Source organism: Setaria viridis, chromosome 6 (genome assembly GCF_005286985.2).
Source record: "Setaria viridis chromosome 6, Setaria_viridis_v4.0, whole genome shotgun sequence".
Taxonomy (NCBI): Eukaryota; Viridiplantae; Streptophyta; class Magnoliopsida; order Poales; family Poaceae; genus Setaria; species Setaria viridis.
The window spans coordinates 5,188,361-5,215,316 of NC_048268.2; the positions used below are offsets into that span (position 1 = coordinate 5,188,361).

Below are 26,956 nucleotides of genomic sequence, written 5' to 3' on the forward strand. Positions count from 1 at the left end.
AAACTTTCCAAAAATGAAAAGTTCAGGGAAGCAGGGTGGGTTGTCGGGGATTGATGGTTGGGAGGCGCGCGCCAGTTAGCATGACCCGGTGCCTAGTGATCCAGTATCTAGCTTTGAGAGACAAGTTTGTTTGTGCACTTTATATTGAAAACAATCTCATTTCTGCTAAGCAAAATAGCCTAACAAACAGCTCTTTGCACCCATTAAAATTAGGTTCTTTTGCCTCCTCCTTATCCCTACTGTTCATGATCCGAATTTTTGACCAATTTTGTTTTACAAATTTTGTCTATTTCGCCGGTGATTAAAAAAACTTGGAAAACTAAAATAGGAAACCTAGCTTTTGCGTGCTAAGGCACGCATTGGTGATCTTCATTGTGGCTGAGCTGAGACTCGATGAGGCGGTGTGACTTGACGCGGCGGTTCTGGACAGATCGCTTCGTTCCATGTGGCGAGGGTGCGAATGTGGACCTCACCGGCGGTAAGGAAATCAAGCCCTTGTTTACTTCGCGAATTTGGGAGGTGCCAAATTACTGTAGCAACACTGTAGCGTTTCGTTTGTATTTGTGAATTATTGTCCAAATATTGACTAATTAGGCTCAAAAGATTCGTCTCGCAAAGTACAACAAAACTGTGCAAATAGTTTTTGATTTCATCTACATTTAGTACTCCATGCATGTACCGCAAGTTTGATGTGATGGGGAATCTTCTTTTTGCATAGTGTCAAAGTTGGGAGTTTTGTGGGAAGTGAACAAGGGCCAAGATATGATGTTGTTCGGCGCCTGGTGATGGATCTGCTCGGGGATGGCACTGGCGCTGCTGCACCTGGCGTGGTTCATGGCTAGCCTCATCGCCTAGTCCGATTGGCAGGATCGGAGGTGGCCGAAGGAATTTGCCGAGAAGCAGGACTGCAGGAGTTGTCCATTGTTATGCAGCGGCCGCTCCGTGTCAGCTTCGTCCGCTGCACAAGGAAAGTGAATTGCTAATTCAACACACAATTTTTGAACTTGTTTACATTGTGGAATCGAATCCCATATCCCACGATATTTTTCTTCCATTTTCCCTTTCACTGACAAATGGGATCCATGCAGAAATAAAAAGGTAAAACGGGTGTGGTTGGAGGGTGAACTGTCTGACGTCCTTTTCTTCCATTTTCCCTTTCACTGACATATGAAGTGCACCCGGTCAGTGGAAAAAAATGGTACAATAGGTGCGGATGGAGGTCGAATTGGGTACATCCCAATCGGCCTTTAAACAGCAAAATGTCTTGTGAATACCAATTGTAAGAACATTTAATGACTATTTTAGAAATTTATGTGTTTTGCAAATTTGACCAAACATTTTAGATATTGAAGTTTTCCAAATTTTGACCAAACATTTGACCAACTTTTTTTACGAATTTTGTTGATTTCACCAGTGATAAAAAACTTTTTTTTAACTGACGGCAAGAGATTTGTCAAATTTTTATTAGACGAAAGAGCAAAAAGAGCAACAAGCAAGAAAAAAGAGGAGGAAACAGGAAAAACAACTCGGACCGCGCTACACCCAAAAACAACTCCCAGCACGCCTAAGAGTAAAAAAAAACAACTACTAAAAACTTGAGTGCGACACTCTATGTTGTCAACTGAAATTGCTGGACGTCTTCTAATGCCACTTCCTCAACGGGTTTGCTATTCTGATTAAAGGTTCTTCGGTTCCGTTTTTTCCACACGTTCCACCAAAAGTAGATAATTAGTCCGTCGAAGATCGGTCGGTTTTGATTCCCAATCAGTTTCCTGCATCGCTTCCACCACTTGTGAATTGAGGATGTTACGTTGGCCGCCAGCAAATGATGTAGGTCAAACCAGCTAGTGAGGCAGTTCCACACTGCAGCGGTGTATATGCAGTCCTTGCATAAATGTGTGGGTGTCTCGTGTTCCGTGTTGCATAGCATGCAGATCGGGTCGTTGGGCCAACCCATTTTTTTTCCAAATTATCAGCCATTAGAATTTTCCTAAGTAGTAGGATCCAGGCAAAAATCATGCATTTAGGCTCTGCCCTTGCCTTCCAGATTGGGGTGATGTGTAGTTTCTTAATCCGGCCTTGAAATTGGATGAGATATGCACTTTTTGTTGAATATTCTCCATGGGCGTTCCAGCGCCATTTGATTTCGTCCCCAACATCGGGATTGTGATGTTGCATATGTATTTCCTCCCAAAGATTTGCGCATTCTCTAATCTCCTCTCCTGTTGTAAGTGGACAAATTTGGTCTATCCAATTGTTGTCTTGAAGGGCTTTGTGCACCGTGAAGTTTTTCCGCCTAGACTTCTGGAAGAGGGCTGGTGCTAAGCTTTTCGGTGCTGTCCCGTTGACCCAAGAGGAGTGCCAGAAATTTGCTTTGTTGCCGTTGCCCACCGTCACCACTGTGGAGGCATTGAAGAGCTCCTTGTCGCTTTTATCACAGGGGATATCAAGCCCTACCCACGGTCTATCCTCATTTTTCCACTGAAACCAGCACCAGTGCAGTCGAAGAGCCCTAACTAGCCTTTCTATGTCAAGAATTCCCAAACCTCCCAACTCTTTTGGTGTGCATACCGTCGGCCAGGCAGTGGCCTCCATTCACTTTTTTTGTTCCTCCCCCTGTTCCACAGGAAGCTCCTTCGCAGCCGGTCTATCTATTTTACCAACCACATCTGCACGGGAAAAACCATGAGATGATAAATAGGTTGTGAAGTGAGGGCGCTTTTAACGAGTGTGTCTTGTTGTGCCAAAGATAACATCTTTCCTTTCCAGCACAGTAGACGTCCACCAATTTTATCTATGAGGGGTTGGATGTCCACTCGTCTGAGCTTGCGTGTATGTAAGGGAAGGCCTAAATATTTCCCTGGAAATGATGACACCTTTCCTGGGAAGTCCACTAGTACTTCTGTGATGATGTTTGTAGTACACCGGGGAAAATATCTGTCTTAGTCATGTTGACCTTGAGGCCCAAGCAGTTCCCAAAGAATTGTAGTAAGTAGTTTATTCGTTGCAGCTCTCTTTGGTTCGGATTTGCAGATATCGCTGCATCTTCGGCGTAGAGGGAGCATCCAGTTCCACGAGAGTGATAAAAAAAACTTAGAAAACTGAACTAGGAAACCCAGCTTCCGCATATATACCGAGGCACGCATCTGTCAATGACTGGGGATTGGGATGGGACTTGATGAGGCAATGACGCGTGGTGCCGTAAGGAAATCAGTATGATGCTGTTTGTTGCCGGGCGATGGATCTGCTCGGCGATGGCGCTAGCGCTGCAGCACCTGGAGTGGTTCATAGGCAGCCTCATTGCTGAGTTCGATTGGAGGGAGGTGAAGCAGGAGCTCTCCATTGTTATGCTCCGTGCTAGCGTCATAAGCAGGTGATTCTCTTTCACTAAAGTTGAGCTAAATTTCGCGCATGAAGATATGTTCCAAAGGGTGGCCTCAAATTTAGTTCATGTATATAGAGTACCTGATGTGCATCATGTGTTATAAATTGACTAAAGATAAAAAAATTATAATCAATTCTCGTGAGAGCTCGAAATTGTCCCAACACACCTCCTGGAACCCAAATGCTGCAGACTTGCAATTTGCAGCTTAACACATACTACGGCCACGACGAAGGAAAACTTGTTTGCACTTAAAATAAGGACCGGTAAAAAAAAGCAAAGGCTGAAACATTTCCGCGATGACAAATATCCATTGGATAAATCCATATAGCCTAACTGATAAAGTGCCTTGAACAATTAAACAGAATAGAAAGGAATATCTACCACACACCTAGCTAGATCTAGAGAATATCATCAAACTCAAAAATAATCTTTTAGGCATCTGCATGACGATGCGTCAAAGGGATCGTCCAGCGCTAAATTATGGATGTGCTTCATGGGTGTACACAACTAGACAGCCGATGATCAGTTTGAGGCTCAAAGTAGAATCTAGCTCCTCGAGAAGCTCTGGTGCTCAGATTTAGCTTCTTGCGCAGACTCGTAATCAATTTCGTGTCGCATTCACCACGACCGGCTAAAACCTTCAAGGATTCTAGAACCCTAGCATTTGAGAGAGAGAACCTGATCAAGCACACTTCTGACATGGTGCCCCGATAACTTTCCAACTCCAACATCTTGAGATGTTCATCAAGGCACGCTCACATTCTTGGACCTATGGGATCCATCCTTCACCACCCAATGGTTGATTGTCTAAAAATAAATGAATATCAGCTAGTGTTCAATTCTGGCAGCTGCACAATCATGTTTAGTAACGGTTAAGGTGTGAGTACCATGTACAGCTTCGGAAACCATCTGAAGAAGTCGATGACAACATCCAGATTGTCAGGAGCAACGTTGAGGGCTAAAATCTTGACAGTGCGCATTGCGTTATTTAGGCAGGCTAACCGTCTTCATATTCTGAAATAATGAACATCAAACTGAAGTGTATGAGCGAGCATGGAGAGAGGAAGCAAAATACATGGAAATGCCTAGGCCGTAACCGTAAGTGGCTTCAGCTACCTTGAAAACCCTGGTTCCGAGCCCAAATTCATAGATGCTATCAACTAGATAACCGTAAGCACCGGGTTCACGAAGAATGCCAGCAAACGTCATGGATTTCAGAACTTTAGCATTTGTGAGAAAGAATCTTATCAGCTGTACTTGTGACTTCCTGCCCTTATAAGGTGTTAGATTCTTGAGATGGGCATCAAGGCATTCGAGTGAAACATCGCGCTGTGCATTCTCAATCATTCTCCCAGTGTCTACCTGGAAAAGCAAAAAAGGAGGATGCAAACACAACATTAGCTGGGGTTCAATAAGAGGTCGATGCATGATATGGTAGAGCAAAACTAGCATTGTACCACGACATGAATAAAATTTTAACAAGGATCATATTGCATTACGAGGTTCAGCTTCTCCACGCAGGGAAAGCATTGTAAGAAGTCAATGATGACATCAACATTAGGAATGGTCTTGAGGGCTAAAATCTTCACAGTGCGGATCGCATTGGTCAGGCTAACGAGCTCCACGCCCTGAAATGAACATTGGAAAACTAAAGTGTATGAGGGAGCATGGAGCAGCAACATATAAAGATATGAAAATTCCTACTACCTTAAAAACCATGGTCGCATCATCAGAGTAGCTAGAGATATCCCAATATCCGCAGTTTGGGTGCGTGGATAACTGGGATCTTCATGTCATACTTTACGTCATCAGGGATGAGCCTTTCCAACAGCGGGGCATGCTCAACCATAACCTCATCAAACCTTGTCTCTTGGAATCCGTGACTCTGGCTATCTCCTATGTGACCTTCTGTTATGCCAAGGCTCCGAAGCGTCAAGGAACGGGCCCGGAGACGACGATAGCCGGTGTTGTGGTGCAGTACCAAGCTCCGAAGGACATGGCATCTGAACTGGAAGGCGTGGAGAGTGCTCTCCGAGATTGAGACACATGCGTTATAAGGTAGAATCACAAGTAGACGCATGCTGTTATAAGGTGTTAACTGTAACATTTTGAGATGTGCATCAAGGCATTCCAGGGAAACGTCATGCTCCACTTTCACAAGGAGGTAATTATCAGCTCTGGAGGGAAATGTCAGCTGGGGGTTCAACATGGAGGGCTGATGATACAAGGTATAGTAGAATGAAACAAGCAGTTCTAAAATCAAGTTTTAACAAAGTCTAAATTGTCACCACGACGTGCAGCTTCTCCACACACGGAAATCATTGCAAGAAGTCAATGACAACACCCAGATCAGGAACATCGTTGAGGGCTAATCTTCACGGTGTGCTCGCATTTGTCAGACTGACGAGCTCCGTGTTGGGGGAATAGCCCAACCCACGTGGGAAATGAGCCTTGTGTAAAAGCCCAAGGGCTTGCTTGTAAATAATATACCCACTAGGGGCACCACTCCCTCCTGTATAAAGGATCCAAGAGGTTATGAGAAGGGGACTCACTTGAGCTCTTCTCGCTTGCTCTCCCATGTTCGTGCATTTATCTCTCATGGATCCTGCCCTTCTACCCTCCTTCCTCTCTCTTCTGTGTTCGGAGGGGTAACATCCCAACAGTGACGCCCACCGCGTGTTTGGCTCGAAACAAGAGAGAGAAGAGAGGACACGAGGGATCCCAAGGGAAAGAATTTCGAGGGAGCCTTCGGAGTAAAGCAATTCATGAGGCGAGCTCAATCCGGCAGAACGCGTGCTCCTCGTACAAAAAGAAGCTAAGTTCCATCCTGCTATTTTATTTTGCAAATAACATGTTGCCAAGGGGAATCAAACCTTAGAGCTGCTGAGGGCATGAGGCCAGTCGTCATTTTCCCACCACCAACCACCGTTTATCTTTGTAACATGCAAATGCTTAAAAAAATTTCTTACCTGTTTTAACTGAAGGGAACCGACGAACGTCCAACTATAGATTTCCATATGGGCCGCCCGGCCCTAGCCCGGCCCTAGCACGAAAAGGCCCGGCACGAAATGGCCCGGCACGAAATGGCCCGACCCCTCTGTCGTGCCGTGCCGTGTCGTGCCGTCGTGCCGAACAGGCAGCCCAGGCCCGGCACTACGGCCTTTTTTTTGGGCCGGGCCGGCACGGTGGCACGGTAGGCACTAGCGTGCTAGTGCCGGGCCAGGCACTAAGGTCTCAATGACTACCCATACTCATTCACACAACATACACAAGTCATTTATCTATAAAAGAACATCAGATTTTAACTTCAACAGAATAAAATCATCTTATCAAACTTCACAAATCACAATTCACAAATCAACACATCACAGAGAGATAAGAGATTATAAATTATAAGTTTGAGCTGGTGCAATGGTTGCCTCATTAAAAACCTATCCAGGTAAAACTCACACCTCGTGAGAAAAAATCCTGAATAGGAAAAAAGAGTACAGCCCAGCTCAATCAAATAATAGTTCTAAAACTTAAGTTATTACAGGCCAGTGTTACACTTCTGAATTCTCAGCGACATCTAGGTACAAATTAGCAAAACTCTCCTCAAGTTCTTCATCCTCTATTAAGTTCTGAAGTCTTGCTTCTGCAGCCTCCCAATCCTTGACGCAAGAAAGCATCTCGACCGTCTCCGGTTTCAATCGACGCCGCCTCTCCTCAATGATCCTGCCAGTAGTGCTGAAAACAGATTCTGATGAAACTGTGGAAACAGGAACAGAAAGAACATCTCTAGCTAAGATGGACAGAACAGGATAAGTTCTTTTATGCTCATGCCACCAAGATAAGATGCTGAAGTTATCATCAAAATGGGTGACAGTGTCACTGTCCAAGCAGCAAGCACTTGCAGGTGACCTTCTAGACAAAGCAAGAGGCAAAGAGGGAGGAGGGGTGGAGAAAGAAGTACCAGGAAGATCATGAATTCCAAAGGCAGATACACCAGAATCTGAACCAGTGGAAAAAATATCATCCCAAGCACTAGTTTTCTTACCAGAAGTGGATGGAGGTGGAGGAGTTTGCAATTTTACTGCACCAAACTTGTCATCATACAGTTTAAATGCAGTAGACAGTTCAGCTCTAATATCAGTGAAGTAAGCAGAATAATCAGTACCAGTAAGACTAGATAACAACCTGAGCACATTTTGAAAACCTTTCAATTTAGCTCTAGGGTCCAATATGAATGCAACAGAATAAAGTATAGGAATGTCTCTCCAGTACTTAAGATAGTAATCTTTCATAGGAACAACAACATGCCTAAGCAATTCATCATTTTCATAATGTCTAAGATGCTTAGCAATCAAAATGAGCTGATGCAACATAAGTGGAGAGGTAGGATAATAAACACCAGATAGTGCAACAGTACAATTATAAAAGAGTTCAAAGAAGGATAGCATACTCTGTGCAACAGTCCAATGATCTTCTGTCAACAGTAAAGGATCTCTTTCACCCCTAGGATAGTTAGTCTCAATGAAAACATTAAATGTCTGTCTGTAAGGGAGCAAATGCTTGAGCATGAGATAAGTGGAGTTCCACCTGACTTCCATGTCCAAACCAAACTTTCTAGGACGAACATTCACAGCTAGACAAAATCTCTTAAATGCAGCAATGCGCTAGTTAGAAGCATTGATGAAAGATATTGCAGATCTAAATGCATCTAGATATGGCTCAATCAGACTAATGGCAGATTTAACCATGAGATTGATGATATGACAAGCACAACGCTGATGTAAGAACAATGATCCAACATAAGCAGCTAATTTAGGACTAAGTTTCTCCATAGCAGTAGTATTAGCAGAGGCATTATCCAAAGTAACAGAAAACACCTTTGAAATCAAACCATACTCCTCTAGCACACTAGTCACACGGTCAGAAATGTTCTGGCCAGAGTGAGATTCATCAATAAGCCTTAAACCAATTAACCTCTTCTCTAATTGCCAATCAGCATTAACATAATGAGCAACCACACTAAGGTAATCTTCCTTAGCATTACCAGACCAGATATCAGAAGTGATAGACACAGATGAAACGGCAACAAATGATTCAATAAGCTTAGCACGACAATCAGTAAAGTACTTGCACATATCTCTAGTGGTTGATTGCGTAGAAACAGCAGAAAACCTAGGATTATGAGCAAGTTTAATATACTCTTCAAAAGCAGGAGATGCACCGAAACACGGAGGAAGATCTAGTCTAGCAATCAAACGACATAATTGAGTACGAGCTACCTCAGCAGAGTAATCCCATTGACGGACAGAACCGTTAGGGTTGAAATGGATCAGAGACTGGGAATTACGAACCTTAGCCCTCCTGTTTGGGCATTTCTCAACATGCCTGTTGAGATGGCCAGTGCCAATGGAAGATCTTGCAGCATATATAATGCCACAATGATTACACTTGGCAGAGACCCTTACCTTCTTCCCATTGATGTCCTGGAAGATCTTTTCAAAGTCCTTCCAGCACTCAGAGGTGGTGGAACGGGACCTCTTGGTGCCACTGCTCACCATGTCTGGATCAGCATCAGGTGCTTCTTGACCAGCAGGTGGTGCTTCAGTCGCAGCTATGTCGATTGGATCGACAGCGCTACGACCGAAGAGCTCGTCCCGCTCTGCCTCCATGTCACTCTCATCATCACCTCGCTGGCCCATCATCCGAAGCTCGTCGTTGATGGTGTGCTCCTGGAAATCGTCGCCGCCGTCCATCGCCGACGCTCTGGTCCCTCAACGGATCAACCTCGAACACAAAACAAGAACGAGTCAGGAGAGGAACACCAACAAATTAGTAGAAGAACACCAGCAGACAACAACGCAACGGCTTACCAACGAATCCGGAGCACCAGAGCGCACGGCGATGGTCAACGAACAACGGATCTAGAGCACAGAGCCAGGGAGGAGCGAGAGGAGGCAACAGGATAGTGGATAGAGGAGTGGGCGAGAGCGAGAGGTGGGGGAAGAAGACAACAACGCAACGGCTTACCAACGAATCCGGATCACCAGAGCGCACGGCTAGGTGAACTAACAACGGATCTGAACATCGGAGCCAGGGAGGAGCGAGAGGAGGCGGGGGTTGGGGGAAGAAGAACACCAACGAATCAGTAGAAGAACACCAACAGACAACGGTCGGGAGGCGAGGGGGGCTAGCGGCGCCGGTAGGCGGCCGACGCCGGCCTTCGGTTGCCGGAGAGGGAGGAGGCGAGAGGAGGAGGGGGTTGGGGGAGGAAGAAGATGAAACAAGAATGAATCAGTAGAACACCAACAGACAACACCACAACGGTCGAGAGGCGAGGGGGGCCAGCGGTCGCCGGCGAGGGAGGAGATGAGAGAGCGGAGGCGGAGAGGAGGAGAGCCAGAGGCGGCGACCGGCGAGCCGGCGAGGCGTGCGGGAGACGGAGAGCCAGAGGAGAGCGAGAGCCGAGAGGAGAGGAGAGCGAGATCCAGATCCAGAGCGAGAGAGCGGCGGGGAGGGGAAGGAATGAGCTAGGGTTTGCGGCCGAGCGGGGCGACGCGCCGGCGGGGCTTATATACCCCCTCCCCAACGGCTCGATCCAACGGTCGGGAGGCGACGGGATGCCGGAGATCAACGGTCGGGAGGCGAGGGGCGCGGGGGTGTCGGGCCAGCATCGGGCCGGCTCAAAAATCGTGCCGGGCTCGTGCTGGCCCAGCGTGCCGGGAATGCGGCCTAGGCCCGGCACTATCATCGTGCTGGGCCGGCCCGAGCACTATTCCCCTCGTGCCGGGCCCGTGTTCGTGCCGGGTTTTTTTAGTGCCGGGTCTCGGGCCGCCCAATGGGCCTGGCCCATTTGGAAAACTTTGCGTCCAACAACTCTATCAGCCATCTGACCGTGGGAAGCTCAAAAGCTGCTCTACCAAAATGGGTCCAACGGGCTCCATCGGATCATCAACGTTGGCCTAGCTTTCACTTTGATCGTTCATGAGCCGAAGGCCCCTTCGTTCCATGCAGCCGCGAGGCCGCGAGGTACAGACAACCCCCTTCTTTGGGACAAGACGAAGCCCCCTTTGGACAGTTTACGATCGATGAGGTAGGACACCAAAACTGGCTTGAGGTCCACCTGCCGTTCTTTGGCCCAAGACGAAGCCTAAATCGTTGATGACGGCCGAGGTCCTGTTCGGGGCTCCACCCCCTCGGCAATTACCAGGTCGCAAGTACGAAGCCCAGTTCACCTTGGGCTCGATCAGAAAGAGAATACTTTCGTTAAAGAAGTACCCTCGCTTCGTTCAGAAAATACCTTCGTCGGATTTCAAGAGATTGATTTTTCACCCTTCGGAATCATCTTTGTGGAATTTTACGACCCTTCGGAATCATCTCGGTGGGATTTCACGAGATTGATTTTTCACCTCTCGGAATTATTTCGGTGGGATTTTCAAGATTGAATTTTCGGGCCTGTTCGCTTCAGCTTATAAGCCGGCTGAAAAGCTGAAACGGCTGATTTGTTGTGAGAGAAAAACACTGTTTGATGGCTGATAAGCCAGCTGAATAAGCTGAAGCGAACAGGCCGTTCACCCTTCGGAGTTTACTTGGGGTCAATTTCAACCTTTGGAATTGATTGGGCAGTTGGATTTCACGTTCGGAATATACTCGGACGTCATCTTTCAACCCTTCGGAATTAATTCGGAGATCAGATTTCCCCCTTCGAAATTGACTCGGAGGTCAGTCGGATTTCACCCCTTCGGAATGGACTTCATGGTCAAAAATTTACCCTTCGGAATTGATTGGGGCAGTCGGTTTTTCACCCTTCGGAATTAATTGGGCAGCCGGTTTGCACCCTTCGAAATTGATTTTGGGCGATGACTCAGGCCTGGTCTGCGCACCCGTTATTAAGCCTAATTAGTCCATAATTTGACAATATGTTGCTACAGTAAATATTTGCTAATGATGGATTAATTAGGCTTAATAGATTCGTCTCGTCGTTTAGCCTCCACTTATGTAATGGGTTTTGTAAATAGTCTACGTTTAATACTCCTAATTAGTATCTAAATTCGATGTGACATGTGCTAAAAATAAGCAAACGGAACCGAACAGCCCCTCAAATTAATTACCTTCGTCGGCGAGGTGACGAGGTTGCATTAGGATTCACATCTACCATTACTCCCCATTCGTTTGATGGCGCGAGATGGTGTCACACCCCTTCGGAGGAACAAGTTCACGGCACACTTGGACCCCTCGGTCTTTTTTGAACGGAAAGGGCACGAGAGTGTGCCTATTTCATTGATATAGAGGAGAAACAACCGACGGAGCGGTCAAGTAAATAAAAGAAAAAGAGAAAGGAAAAGGAAAGGGGAAAGGGGAAACAAAAAACGGCGCAGAGGCATCGTAGCGGTGTGATTACGGTAGCAGGGCCGCTAGGTCTCTCGCTCCCGCTGCTATCCACATATTAGCTGAGGATTTTATTTTTGCCATTAGTTGCGTTGTCGAGACCCCTCGGTCTCGTCGCAAAAGCAATATATGCAGGCGTTATTAGTACCTCGGCAGATATAATATTGATAAGTGGGCACTCTCACAATTGATAAAATGGAATATCCTCGCGATTTGGTCTTCGTCAGTGCCTTGATTAGCTATTGGGCTGCCTTCATTTTTCGGATTTTGCAAATGAGGTTCATCAGGAGATCTGCTAGTAGTTTCTGCCACAGTTGTGGGGTGGGCTTCGGTCCATTAAGAATACAAGCCTACCTCGTCGGCTGCCTTTCAGCCCAGTTAACCCCTCCGTGGAGGCCCAAGCGGGGTCGACGAAGCCCAGTTTGGAGCCGTGGCTGTACAACCACCCTTCAGACTGCTCGTGGGCCACTGCAAACGAAGCCCAGTTTCCCCGGTCTATGTCGGACCACTTCTTCTTTTTACCAGACTGGGCCCTTGGGATTATCATCTCATAGGCCTCAATGACGATAGCTCAAAGATCTCAGGCTTGCTCATCAGGTACGTGTCATCATTTAGCAAAGAGTTACACCCTTCGTCACGTGCTTTGCCGATGGTCATTTTCAACCTGCATGTCACGTTTTTAGTAGAGCTAGCATATGTGTCACGCCTTAATGCATGGCTAACTTTCAGCCTTTTACCCTTCGGAATCATACCATCGGCGAACTTCTTACCAGTCGGTTCCTTTTCCCCGTTTCATGTAATCATGTTTCTTTGGCTCGTATAGAGTTAGACGTTTCAACAATGTCGCCGAAGGGGCTCAAGCCTCTAGGTAACCAGAGCGTTTTGGTCGAGTTACCGTAAACGAAGGTGGCTTGAGCGCAGGAACCTCGGTCTGCCGGGCACCACGACCTAGGCCTAACCCTGCTCGAGGCACTTCGTTTACGCTCGTGGAAAACTTACCTCAGTTCCAGTTGGTATCCTATATAACCAATTGGGACTAAAAGGATTAAAAAATAATAAAAAAAAACACTACGCGCCGCCCGCGACGGTCGCCGCTTGCCCGCCCGCGCCCGCTTGCCGCTCCGCTTGGAAGAAAGGGAGAGGAGGAGGAGAGAAGATACGAAGAAGACAAAGAGGAGAGCTTTAGTTCCGGTTGAAAACACCAACCGGTTGGAAACACCCAGTTAGATTTTTTTTAGCTCAGTAGCCGTTACATCCGGAACTAAAGGGGGGCTTTAGTCCCAGTTGGTCTTTTCAATCAGGACTAAGCTCCCCCGTCGATGGTTTATTTTTTATCCGGAATTTAAGGTTCTTTGGTTCCGGATCCAAAAATAATCAGGATAAAAAAAATGTTGGATGGAAGGTGAGTCCTCTAGCAATACCAGTAACGATGAAGATATCCAGCTATTTTTGCTATTGCGCTTTGGCGCATCATGCATGCTGCTGGGCTTTCGGCCCGCGAACGAGGCACCAGCACTCACCCTCAAGCACGCTAGCATATGACTATTTGACTTTGACTAGCTTTCATGACTCTGTGCTTATTTATGCTCGCACGTGAGGTTACTTATGCCCATATAGCTTCTTCGTTACGTTTATGGACTATGGACCGCTGGACGACTTGAACCTCGGTCTCTGTGTTCACCATCGTTCCACCGAGGTACCCTTCGTTTGTGCGGCCGAGGGGGCTCTAAACAGCCAAAACAGGATAGCTAGATCCTCGGATAGCTGAGTTAACTGAACGAAGCGCTGTTTCTGCATGCATAGGAACAACCAACCATGGTTCACCTATACGTGCTTATCTTTTTTATGAATATTTAAGCATCTATTTCTTAATTAGCATCATTTCACGATTGTTCACTAAATCTTAAGTTTATACCCTTCGGTCAAGGCAACTCATGCTACTGATACATAATGCCTATTTTTTTTTCACACCTTAAATAGAGTATGCACCGAAAACTTAATCTTTATGCACTATCATCTAGTGCTTACTAGTATTGTCTCAAGACTACTTGCTCACCCTTTATCTAGTGGCCGCAGAAGTATTTTGTTTGCAGGAACCTCATCTAATTATGAAGTCAACTCTCGCAAGTGATCTATACTCTTCTACACGAAGGCTACCCACTTTAGACAAATGGGGCCGACTCAGGCCCAACTAAGTGAAAGACTCACGTTTTTGCAGGATGACCCTTCTCACCAAGGTAAGGATTTCCAACTTATTTGCCCTCCGCTTTCATATGTTCGTGTACCCTCATCTCAATTGCGCTGAGTGCTTATTCTTAGTTGTGCTTGGTATCCCATTCATATTGAGGGGATGCATGGAACTATCATATTTTGTATGCACATTTCGTCACATTTCTTGCAGGATATGGCCTTCGGGTTATTGGTTTCCTCCCTGAAGCTAATAATATTCTACATGGAACTTTGGTCACCTAAGAGCCTTATTGATTTGGAAATGGCTAGGCCATATCATTTGGTTTTCTCTATCTATTGGACTTCATCGATTGGTCTCCTAGCATGCTGTTTGGACTTCGGTATCATTGGATTTCGTTATCTCATGAAGCTTTCATCACACAAAGAAGAGAAGAGGGTCTTTCAATTTATCTTTCTAACCCTTCATTCTCACCTTCATGCAAAAGCATCCATTCATTCATTTCATACTTGCAAGCATTGCATTGCATTGCACCGATGCGTGGAACCGAGAGCGCTCACGCTAAAGACTCTATCGTGCAAGATGCCAAAGAGCCGTAGAGCCGAGAGTGCCTACGATTGAGACCTCTATTGAGCGAAAACACTATAGAGTAAACGCCAAGCGCGTATGAAGGGTTGTATATGCCGAAGAGTAGCTGTAAATGCCAAAGGGGTCCTGAGAAATTGTAACGCCAAGGGCGATTACATCTTTTTGAGCACAGAAGCTAGGAAAGGCATGCTCTGCTTTTATATAATTCATAGCTTTCCTTAACCGAAGGAAGTTTCATTGATTCTTAGCCGAAGAAGAGGGGCTCGTCGTCGCCGACCGTGTTCATTTCGAGAGAATTCGTCGTTGACTTCGCTTTCAACCTTGTTGATTGAATTTAATATAGATTTGCGGTTGATTGAATTTAAGTGAATTTAAGATACAATTGCGTTTGATTATTTTTCTTCCTACTTGTTAATGATTGCATCCATAGTTTAATTACGTTTGATTCAATGTAATATAGAATTGATTTTGATTATATTTCTTCCTACTTATTATTTATTACATCTATAGTTTTATTGAGTTTGGATTATTTAATATAGAATTGAGTTTTAATTATTGCATCCATAGTTTATTAAATTAGTTACTATAATATAGAATTGTTGTCGTAGATAGTTAAAGATGAATGATAGAGTATGGATGTATCTAGAAAAGGCAAAACGACTTACAATTTAGGATAAAATTTAGGATAAAGGGAGTAACCATCGAGGAGCTGCAACTGTCTTGTTTCATCGGCTAGGTGGCAAAGCCGATTTTCAGAAGCCGGGGAATGCCAAGTACATGGATACATGGGCCAATGGGCTTCTGGCCTTGAAGGTCTGCTGCAGCAGCAAACTCAAAGGGCATCAACCATAATTGGAGAAGTGACTTTTACTACCGGTGCTTAACCGTTTAGTACCGATTTCGTTATAAGTCATCCTTATCGGTTAAATAATTAGTACTAAAGGATACTTATTGTTGGTGTTACCAACCGGTACTGATATGTTTCTCGTTCAAAAAGTAAAGAAAAAATCTGGTGAACAGCTGGGAGGCGCCTGCACAAGCGCATCGTCACAAGTCAGAAGTTACAATTTTCACGCGTAATATACACGTGTACGGTACGTGGGATTCGAACCCACAACCTCTAGCCTCGCGTGAGCCTTCCTTACCATTTCACCTACACAGCACATGTGATGGATAATACCGGGTCATAACACCACCTGTACTAAAGGGATCTTTTTAGTACCGGGTGATGTTATGATCCGGTACTAAAGGTCCTCGCGGGACCTCCAAATTTAACCCGGTACTACTAATACTTAGTACTAGGAGCAAACATTGACCGGTACAAAGGCATGGAACGAAAGATCATTTTCTTTTTGAACGAACAAAACTCTCTGAATGTCAGGGTCTTCTTGCTCTCGTCTCCGCCTCAATTGTACCCTGAATCGAGTGAATTAAACTTGTACTTGAGTGGTTCGTGACATCAGAGGAACATCACCGTGATGAGCATGCATGTGTCCGAACTTTTTTTACTCTGAAAAAAAATCAAATATCCATGAGTTTAGGAGTTGCAGAGAAAGGAACTTGGGCAAGAAAAAAGAAAGCCGACCTTTTATTTCAGTAATGGGCTTGTGTGAGAAAGAAAAAGCGGCCCCGTTAGATTTATTGTACAGGCCTGCCTGGCAGAGCCAAAAATTCAGGTCCGGCCTGTGAACTAACTTTTTTAATGTAAAATTGATGAAGCGGCCTTGCTCGGCTCAGTACCTGTCCATGGGCCAGTATTGGGGCTGCGATTTTATGCCCCAAGGGATTCGGCCTGTTTTTGGCCCGGCGCGGCTTACAAAGTTTTAGCTCTTCTTTTTTTGTCTCAAGGAGTGAATCACCCCAACGTTTCCAATCCTCCTCTCTACTCTCTCTCTCTTTAGAGGCCACACTTTTGGTTATGAGTCAAGTCAATCCCAGTCGGTGCCACTGCCATCCTTGTGTTACGGTAGTTTCCCGTTGCCTCTCATATCCTTGCTGTATGAGTGATAACCGTGGCATGTCGCCACTTATGACGAGGAAGGACGCAACATTTTCTGAAAAGTTTTTTACTTCAAGGAGACAACATTTCTTTCGAGAACCAAAAGAAGGGATTTTTCTTTCAAACAAGGAGACAAACTCCATTGCGAGGGCGAGAAGGTAAAATCAGACGGTAAAAAGTCCATATAACGCCTGTCGTTTTCTTCCATTTTCCATGTCACGTGATATTGTCTTAATCAAGGTGAACGTATACTTCTTGCAGCGGCGAGTGGTCAATCAGTTCCTTTCGTGGCAACTTGTAATGCACACCCTCCTTCGTATCCGTTGGACCGACCTCACCATCTCGAAGTTGACACAGCACGCGTACGTACGGCTGTGGATAGCTCGTGTGAAGTGAATCACTGGAAACGTTGGAAGCCGACTGCGACTGGGGCTGATCGTGATTTCTGAGAGTCACTTGCGTGCAATACACGTCGGTGTTAGATATTATAGATATGTATACGTGTAACAAACCTTGTGTAACAACTCTGGACTTGCATAATTCTCCTGTTGTAGATAGTATAGATTGATTCAAAGCTGTTGTAACCGAATCCTTTAGCCTTGCTCTCCAAGGTGTTGTTTCCTATAAATGTAAGCCACAGCTAGGGCTTTTCTGGCCATCATAATCAACACGCATATGCTGTCAACCCAAGATAGGGTGCAAGACGCTTCGGGTGCTATTAAGACAAGCCACCGTGATAAAGAGTCTCTCCTCTGGGAGGCTTATAAGGAAAGATTGGGAACCTCAGATCTTAACCCTATGCAGCAATTTGATCTACAACAGCTCCTGACAAGGGCTGACAATCTTCAATGTCTGGAGGAGCTGTTCACGCATGAGGAAATTGACACAGTGATTCAGCAATGGCCAAATGATAAATCCCCTAGGCCTGATGGATTTAATACAGACTTTATTAAAAAATGCTGGCCTATAATCAAGCAAGACTTCTATGATCTATGTGAAGCTTTTTATTTTAGGGAGATCTGTCTACACAGTATCAATGGATCATACATCACTTTGATAGCCAAAATTGATGGTGCTGCCACATGTTTAGACTACAGACCAATATCATTGCTCAATACATCGATGAAACTATTGACTAAACTGCTAGCAAATAGATTACAGCAGGTTATCAAAAGATTGGTTCATACAAATCAGTATGGTTTTATTAAATCTAGGACAATTCAAGATTGCCTAGCTTGGGCGTTTGAATACCTGCATCTCTGCCACAAATCAAAGAAAGAAATTATCATCCTCAAATTAGACTTTGAGAAGGCCTTTGACCAAATTGAACATGAAGCTATATTAGACATTATGAGGCATAAAGGTTTTGGACAACTCTGGTTAAACTGGATAAAGAAAATTTTTGGGTTAGGAACCTCTTCTGTTTTACTGAATGGTGTGCCAAGAAAGAGATTCCACTGCAAGAGAGGGTTCGACAAGGTGACCCTCTCTCACCACTCCTCTTTGTGCTCGGAGTTGACCTTTTGCAATCTTTATTAAATTCTGCTAAGGATCAAGGGCACTTAACACTACCTATCCCACTAAACTACAGTCAAGACTTCCCTATTCTGCAATATGCTAATGACACGCTTATTATCATGGAAGCTTGCTCCTCCCAGATCACATAATTGAAGAGCATCTTACAAGCTTTTGCCTCATCAACAGGTTTAAAAGTCAATTTCAACAAATCTATGATGTTACCAATAAATATTACAGAAGACAGATTATAGGTGCTCTCACAACTTTTTGGATGCACAACTGGCCAATTGCCTTTTACTTATCTAGGCCTTCCCCTGGGCTTGACTAAGCTAAAAGTAGAGGAGTTCCTACCAATGGTATCAAAATGTGAAAGACGTCTCCTAGCTACTTCTAGTCTTTTATCGGAAGCAGGAAGGCTCCAATTAACCAATGCTATTTTCACAGCACTTCCAATGTTTCCTATGTGCACCTTCCTGCTACACAAAATGGTATACAAACAAGTGGACAAATATAGAAAGCACTGTCTTTGGCGAGGTTCTGATATTAACAACAAAAAGCCACCTAAAGTAGCTTGGGAAATGGTAACTTTGCCAAAGAAAGAAGGAGGTCTAGGAGTTCTTAATATTAAGACATAGAATGAGTCCTTGCTGCTAAAATACTTACATAAATTCTTTAATAGATCAGATACACCTTGGGTGCACCTTATATGGGAAAAGTATTACAACAATGGAAAATTACCTGGACAAATCAAAAAAGGATCCTTCTGGTGGCGAGATATTCTTAAGTTGCTTGACAAATTTAAAGGATTAGCGTCTGTTGCAGTTCAAGATGGTAGCACGTGTTACCTTTGGCATGACATGTGGCATGAACAAGTATCATCTCAAGCTTATTCACACCTATACTCGTTTGCCAAAAAGAAAGATATCTCCTTGCAGAAGGCTTATCTGACACATGATTTGCAGCAGTTTTTTACCTTCCTCTCCCCAGGCAAGCTCTTAATCAGCTATTTCTACTAGCAACCAATTTGGAAGGGATTACCTCTTGGATGAAAAGGACATTTGGACTTATATATGGGGCAATGGTATCTTCTCAGCCTCCAAAGTATATTGCCATTTAACTGGACATCGCCAGGTTCATCAGGTATATACTTGGCTTTGGAAGTAGAAATGCCAAAATAAACATAAAGTATTCTTTTGGCTCGTGTTAAAGGACAGACTGAGCACAAGAAATGTTCTTAAAAGGAAACACATGTTTTTACCGTCCTATTCCTGTGTCCTCTGTATCCATGACAAGGAGGAAACTCTTTTCCATCTCTTACTGGAATGTCCTTTTGCTCAAGTGTGCTGGATCAATATCGGTCTGTTCATAGATTTGCAACAACAACCTTATGACATTCTGTCTAGCTTCAAGAATCAGCTACAAGTCCCTTTCTTCATGGAAATCATTGTTATTATGAGCTGGTGTATTTGGATGGCAAGAAATGACTGGATCTTCAAGGCAATTGATCCTACTTGTCAAGGAACAATAATATGTTTCAAGCACTTGTTTACTTTGGTTTTGCACCGAGTAAAGGACCCTTGGAAACAACCTATGGTTGAATGGCTAGAGCATACATTGTAATCTTCTTGATTTTTTTTGTTTCATTCTTTGTTTCCTAATTTGAACCTTTTGTACCTACCTTCCTTTTGCCTTTTATAATTAATATATATCCAGCAGGGGTCTTCCCCCTCCTGTTCCATCAAAAAAAGATAGGGTGCAATGCTTCCACCATCCATTAGCGCCTCTGATATTTTACATGGTAATTAATTAGAGTATCAAGAACTAGATTGCATCTATGGCCTCTAGTTCCTTCATCTCCAATCCTCTCTCCGGTGCGCAGGTGATGGAGAAGCTCACTAGGCAGAACCATGCCATGTGGGCGGCGCAAATCCTCACCACTATATACGCGGTGTGCGCCTTGAGGGGCATATCAACGGCAAGACCGTTACCCCCGATGCCGAGCTCGACGAGAAGCAAGGTGACGAGATGGTGAAGGTGTCGAACCCGGCGTACGAGACATGGTTTGCCCTCGATCAGCAAGTTCCACACTTCCTGTTCTCGTCCATCTCAAGAGATATCATGCTGCAAGTTGCCTCCACAAAGACGGTGGCCCAGGCATGGACGATTATCCATAACATGTTCGCATCCCAGATGAGGGTGCACACCGTCAACATCTTCCTTGCCCTCACCACAACCAAGAAGTATGCCATGATAGTCTCCGAATACTTCGGGAAGATGAAAGCCTTGGGAGATGACATGGCGGCTGTAGGGAAGTCGCTAGATAATGAAGAGATGATCGCCTGCATCATGAATGGTTTAGATGCAAATTCTAATCCCCCTGTATCTGCTATTATAACTAGGACATATCCTATTTATGTTGCTGAATTATACTCACAGCTTTTAAGCTTTGAAACAAGACTTGAGCTGCAGCAAGGTAGATCTAGCTTCTCTGCAAGCTCTGTAGATCGTGGAGGATGAGGTGGTGGTCGTGGTTGCGCTCCTATGCATGGCTGAGGCAATGGAAACCGTGGCCATGGACCTAGTGGATCGGGTCGCGGGAATCAGCAGCAACACTACTCCAACAACCACCACAGGTCCAGCGGTGGTCGAGACACTTGGCCCAAGTGCCAGGTGTGCTACAAGAAAGACCACGAGTCCTCAGAGTGCTGGAATCACTTTGATGAAAGTTATGTGCCTAACCCGAAGCTTGCTGCTGTTGCTGCTCAACACTCCTACACCGTCGACAACAATTGGTACACCGACATGAGGGCAACAGACCACATCACCAATGACCTAGAGAAGCTTGGAACTCATGATAGGTATCACGACAATGATCAGATACACACCACCAACGGTGCAGGTATGGAGATTAAATATATTGGTCATACTACAGTTCCAACATCTACTCGTAGTTTACATCTAAAGATTGTCTTACATGTTCCTAAAGCTACAAAGAATCATGTATTTGTTCATCGCCTTGTGAAAGATAACTCTATCTTTCTAGAATTTCACCCCAATTATTTCTTGATCAAGGATCAGGCCACGAGGAGCACACTCCTTAAGGGAAGATGCCACAAAGGACTCTATTCTCTTCCTTCAGCTTATCCAATAAAGTAGGCATTTGAGCAGTCAAGCCATCTTTTGAACGGTGGCACAGTCATCTGGGCTATCCTTCCTCTCCCATTGTTACTAGAGTTGTTAGAGATAATAATTTACCTTATTCCATCGAGTCTATAAGTCAGTCAGTTTGTGATGCCTGTCAAAAGGCAAAAAGTCATCAGTTACCATATTCTAGATCTTCAAGTGAGTCTAGTTATCCTTTGGAACTCGTTTATTCTGATGTTTTGGGTCCTGCACCCAACTCTGTTGGAGGAAGAAAGTATTATGTCAGCTTCGTTGATGATTTCAACAAATTTACTTGGATTTATCTTCTTAAGTTTTCTAGAAATTCCATGAGTTCCAAAATCTAGTTGAAAGATTATTTGATAGAAAAATTATAACTGTTCAAATTGACTGGGGGAGGGGAATATCAAAGCTTGCACTCATTTTTTTTTTTGATAAAATTGGCATTACTCATCATGTCTCATGCCCTCATGCTCATCAACAAAATGGTTCAATAGAACATAAGCATCGCCATATTGTTGAAGTTGATCTTGCTCTTCTCACTTATGCTTCCATGGCCTTTAAAACTCTGGGATGAAGTGTTCCTAGATGCAACATACCTTATCAATCGCACTCCAAGTAAGGTCATCAATTACACGACTTCCCTAGAGTGCCTATTCAAGCACAAGCCTGATAATTCTTCTTTGCGCATTTTTGGGTGCGCGTGTTGGCCTAATCTCCGACCCTACAACAAGCATAAGCTAGAGTTTCGCTCAAAACAGTGTTTGTTTCTTGGTTACAATCATCTTCATAAAGGCTTTAAGTGCCTAGATGTCTCTTCTGGACGAGTTTACATATCTAGAGATGTTGTATTCGATGAAAATATTTTTCCTTTCTCAAAACTCCATGATAATGCTGATGCAAGATTGAGAGCATAAATCTCTCTTCCATCATCCCTTCTTAATTCCACCCTGAGTACAGATGCTCTGGAACATGTAGATGAACGTATGTCGAATTCTCTTGACTCTTTGGATTCTAATCATGAAATTGCTGTTGAAACTGATGAAGAAAATAGGGTGTTTGGCACAACAAATAACACTACAGGAACTTCCAATCTGTGCTCTGGACACGAGATGGATTCGGTAGAGATCCCAATAGCATCTTCCTCAAGAGCTCCACAAAATCCACCTCCGAGTTCGTGCGCAACAGGCAAGCTGCTGGCCAGCGTGTCAGGTGACTGCGCGCGCCAATCTTTGGCAGCCACACGTCTTGTGCCCTCCGCAGTGCGCACATGTGCGCTCACAGATCTACCCGGCTGCCAGTCTTTGGCTGCCACCTTTTCGGTGGATCCTGAGCACGACAGGGGCGAGCGTCAACTCCTAGATCTTCTATGCCGGAATTGCCCACAACTCCTGATGATCCTACTACAGCGTCACCTACATCAACAAGACCAAAGACACGGCTTCATAGTGGAATTTGCAAGGAGAAGGTATATACTGATGGCACTATTAATAAATCATCTGGAGAACCTAATACTCTTGTAGAGGCCCTAAATAATTAATCTTGGAAGGCAGCCATGGATTCTGAGTATGAAACTTTAATGAAAAATAGGACTTGGCATTTGGTTCCACCTAAGAAAGGTTGCAGTATGATAGATTGTAAATGGGTTTATAAGAGTTAAGAGGAAAGCAGATGGTAACCTTGACAGATATAAAGCTCATCTAGTTGCTAAGGGGTTTAAACAGAGATATGGGATAAACTATGAAGACACTTTTAGTCCAGTTGTCAAGGCAACTACCATCAGAATAGTTTTGTCAATTGCTATCTCTAGGGGATGGAGCCTTCGTCAATTAGATATTCAAAATGCCTTCTTACATGGAGTTCTTGAAGAAGATGTGTATATGAAACAACCTCCAGACTATGAAGATAGATCTAAACCAGATTATATTTGCAAATTAGATAAGGCACTTTATGGCTTGAAACAAGCTTCAAGGGTGTAGTTTTTTAGGTTGAGTACAAAAATATATCAACTTGGGTTTAAGGCTTCTAAGGCAGATACTTCTATGTTCTTTTTTCGATAAAGGGAGTGTAACCATGTTTGTTCTTATATATGTGGATGATATTATTGTGGCCAGCTCGAATTCAGAAGCAACATCTATTCTCTTGCAAAATCTTAACAAAGAGTTTGCATTAAAGGACTTGGGAGAGTTGCATTACTTCCTTAGATTTGAGGTAAGTAAGGTGCGTGATGGAATTTTGTTGACACATGATAAATATGCCAATGATATATTGAACAGAGTTGGGATTTCGACTTGTAAACCTGTGTTATGCCTCTGCCTTCAAGTGAAAAGCTTTCGGTTCATGAAGGATCTCGGTCCTAATGATGCTACATAATACATAAGTGTAGTAGAAGCATTATAGTATTTAACTCTTACTAGGTCAGATATTTCGTTTTATGTGAATAAAATCTGTCTGTTTCTACATTCATCAACAACTGAACATTCGGTTGCTGTAAAGCGAATATTGAGGTACTTAAAGTACATGACCAAGATGGGTCTCAAGATTTGCAAATCAGCTTCTCTTCTTGTTAGTGGTTTTTCTGATGCAGATTGGGTAGGAAATATTGATGACAGGCGATCAACTGGAGGGTTTGCAGTCTTTCTTGAACCAAATCTTGTATCATGAAGTGCTAGAAAGCAAGCAACAGTGTCACGCTCGAGTACACAAGCAAAATATAAGGCCTTAGCCAATGCAACTGTAGAGATTATGTGGATTTAGACACTACTCCAAGAATTGGGAGTGCGGCACTCGGAGATCTTCAAGAACAATCTTAACCTTGTGTAACAACCCTAGACTTACATGCGTGTAACAAACCTTGTGTAACAACCCTGGACTTATATAGGTCAAAGGATTCTCCTGTTGTGGATAGAGATAGATTGATTCAAAGCTGTTGTAACCGAATTCTTTGGCCTTGCTCTCCAACAAAGCCAAAGAATTCACATAAATTATGGAGCTTTGTGTCATTTTAGAGTTAAAAAAAAGTACATGCCGGGGTCCTTTTCCAACCGAGTGACTTTGTTGCTTCGCTCAAAAAAAAAAAATAGCGACTTTGTTGCCCGGTTAAAACGATAGGTAACCAAACACCCAGTAGTAGTTACCACGCTAATCAACCTCATCCTGTGATCTTGCTAACAAATTCACCGCAATCAGCTCAGAGTGCCCCCATGCCTTCAACACTCATCACCGGCCACTGGAAAATATCCTCCCTCAACAGTTGCTCCCAGCCACCCACTCCCCACCGGCACCGGAGCTCCAAACATTCCCAGCCAGCTTCCTTCCGGCCGCCGAGCACGAGCACCTCGCCACCTCCCCACGCTCGGCCATGGAGGACTGGCTCTTCTACTCCCTCACCACGCTCCTCTGCCTCCTCTGCTCCCTCCTCCTGCGCGCCGGCCGCGCCCGCAGCCTGGGCGGCAGCAAGGCCCACGCCGCCGCCGACTCGCTCCCTCCCCTCCCGCCAGGGCCAGCGCCGCTGCCGGTGTTGGGCCCGCTGCTCTTCCTCGCCCGCCGCGACTTCGACGTCGAGCCGGCGCTCCGCCGCATCGCGCGGGACCATGGCCCGGTCTTCACCTTCGCGCCGCTCGGCAGGTCCCGCCCCACCATCTTCGTCGCCGGCCGCGCAGCCGCGCACCGCGCCCTCGTCCAGCGCGGCGCGGCCTTCGCGTCCCGCCCGCCCACCACGGGCGCCGGCGTCGTGCTCACCAGTGGCGGGCGCAACGTCAGCTCCGCCCCCTACGGCGCCATGTGGCGCGCGCTGCGACGGAACCTCGCGTCCGGGGTGCTCAACCCGGCGCGGCTCCGGGGCGCCTTCTCGCCCGCGCGGCGGTGGGTGATCGACGTCCTCGTCTCCCGCGTCCGCTCCGACGGCCGCGGCGGGGAGTCCCCGGTCCCCGTGATGGAGCCGTTCCAGTACGCCATGTTCTGCCTCCTCGTGTACATGTGCTTCGGCGGCGACCGCGTGGTGGACGACGACGACGCGCGCGTGCGGGACATCGAGGCCACGCAGCGGGAGCTCCTCGCCAACTTCCTCAGCTTCCAGGTCTTCTCCTTCCTCCCGTCCGTCACCAAGCTCGTGTTCCGGCGCCGGTGGGAGAAGCTCGTCTCGCTGCGGCGGCGGCAGGAGGAGCTCTTCCTCCCGCTGATAGAAGCCAGGAGGGACGCCGGCGCCGACGGGGACTGCTACGTGGACTCCCTGCTAAAGCTCACCATCCCCGAGGACGGCGGGAGGGCGCTAACCAACGGCGAGATCGTGAGCCTCTGCTCTGAGTTCCTCAGCGCCGGCACCGACACCACGGCCACCGCGCTGCAGTGGGTCCTGGCGAACCTCGTCAAGAACCCGGAGATGCAGGGCAGGCTGCGGGACGAGGTGGCCGGCGTCGTCGGCGCCGCCGCCGGCGAGGTGCGGGAGGAGGACCTGCAGGCGATGCCGTACCTGAAGGCCGTCGTGCTGGAGGCGCTCCGGCGCCACCCGCCGGGCCACTTCCTGCTCCCGCACGCCGTGCACGAGGACACCACGCTGGACGGGTACCGCGTGCCCGCCGGCGCGCCGGTCAACTTCGCCGTGGGCGACATCGGGCTCGACGGGGAGGTCTGGGACGCGCCGTCGGAGTTCCGGCCGGAGCGGTTCCTCCCCGGCGGGGAAGGGGAGGACGTCGACCTGACGGGCAGCAAGGAGATCAAGATGATGCCGTTCGGCGCCGGCCGGAGGGTCTGCCCCGGCATGGCGCTCGCGCTGATGCACCTCGAGTACTTCGTGGCCAACCTCGTGAGGGAGTTCGAGTGGCGCGAGGCTGACGGCGAGGAGGTGGACCTCGCCGAGAAGCTCGAGTTCACCGTCGTCATGAAGCGGCCGCTCAAGGCCAGAGCCGTGCCGCTGCGGTCGCCGCCGCCCACAGTCGCAGCTGCTTGATCGAGTGTTCTCTCTAGATAGCATGGCAATGAATTGGCAACAGAAAGAGTGTTCTTCTGGTTGCTCTAGCTGTGCATACCATGGGATTATAGAACCAAAGATACATTATGTTAAACAGATTTCTCTTGTTCTTTTGGGAACTTAGTTTGAAGCAGTAAGGTAATGCTGCACTAATGTGCTTGTATTATGTGTGTACAATAAGGCAGCAGTTAGTAAATATTTACTTTACTGAACTCCAAATGAAAAGTGTATAGAAAACTTGTATATGTTTCCAGAGCACTTGGAAGCGTTCAGCATTCAGCAAGCACATCGAGCCATTCCTCTATGCATTGGCTTGACAGTTTTCCAGAGGCAGTGTCATTGTGTTTAGGAAGTTGTTTGTCCTCCTGCCATTTGAAAATACTATTAAGGCAGGAGCGGTTTGGGTTATAGCACAGATTTCAATACTGCAATTTAACCGGTCAATTTCTCTTATATCATAATGTCCATAGCAACAAAATTGCGATAACAAGAAAAGAATTCCAGTTACGAATTCATCAATGGTATCTGAGTTTTATTGTCACGGAATTGTAACAAATGGCTAAATCGGTCAATCACTCAACCAGCTAACTATTCCTATTACAGGCCTAGCTTGGGTCATGACTTCTCCCCTGTCCCCTCCTTAAGCAACAGCTTGTCTTACTGTGAACATGAATGAGCATTGGTTCTTCACAGCAGCGATTGTTACAGAACTGATGCTAATTGAAAACGACCTATAATTTGGAGTAGGAGGAGTGATTTAAAAGAGGGAGA

General features: G+C 45.9%; 1 protein-coding gene and 1 non-coding gene across 2 annotated transcripts; both read left to right on the forward strand.

Annotated features, from left to right (window-relative positions):
- Positions 1 to 20,367: 20,367 nt before the first annotated feature.
- LOC117862324 (small nucleolar RNA Z247) lies at positions 20,368 to 20,506 on the forward strand. The gene has a single exon (XR_004641972.1). It is a non-coding gene; the product is annotated as a small nucleolar RNA Z247 (small nucleolar RNA).
- A 3,869-nt stretch (positions 20,507 to 24,375) lies between these two features.
- LOC117859603 (cytochrome P450 89A2) lies at positions 24,376 to 26,512 on the forward strand. Its single transcript, XM_034742741.2, has one exon. The coding sequence runs from the start codon at positions 24,578 to 24,580 to the stop codon at positions 26,162 to 26,164; it is 1,587 nt and encodes a 528-aa protein (XP_034598632.1). The 5' UTR covers positions 24,376 to 24,577; the 3' UTR covers positions 26,165 to 26,512.
- The last annotated feature ends 444 nt before the right edge of the window (positions 26,513 to 26,956 follow it).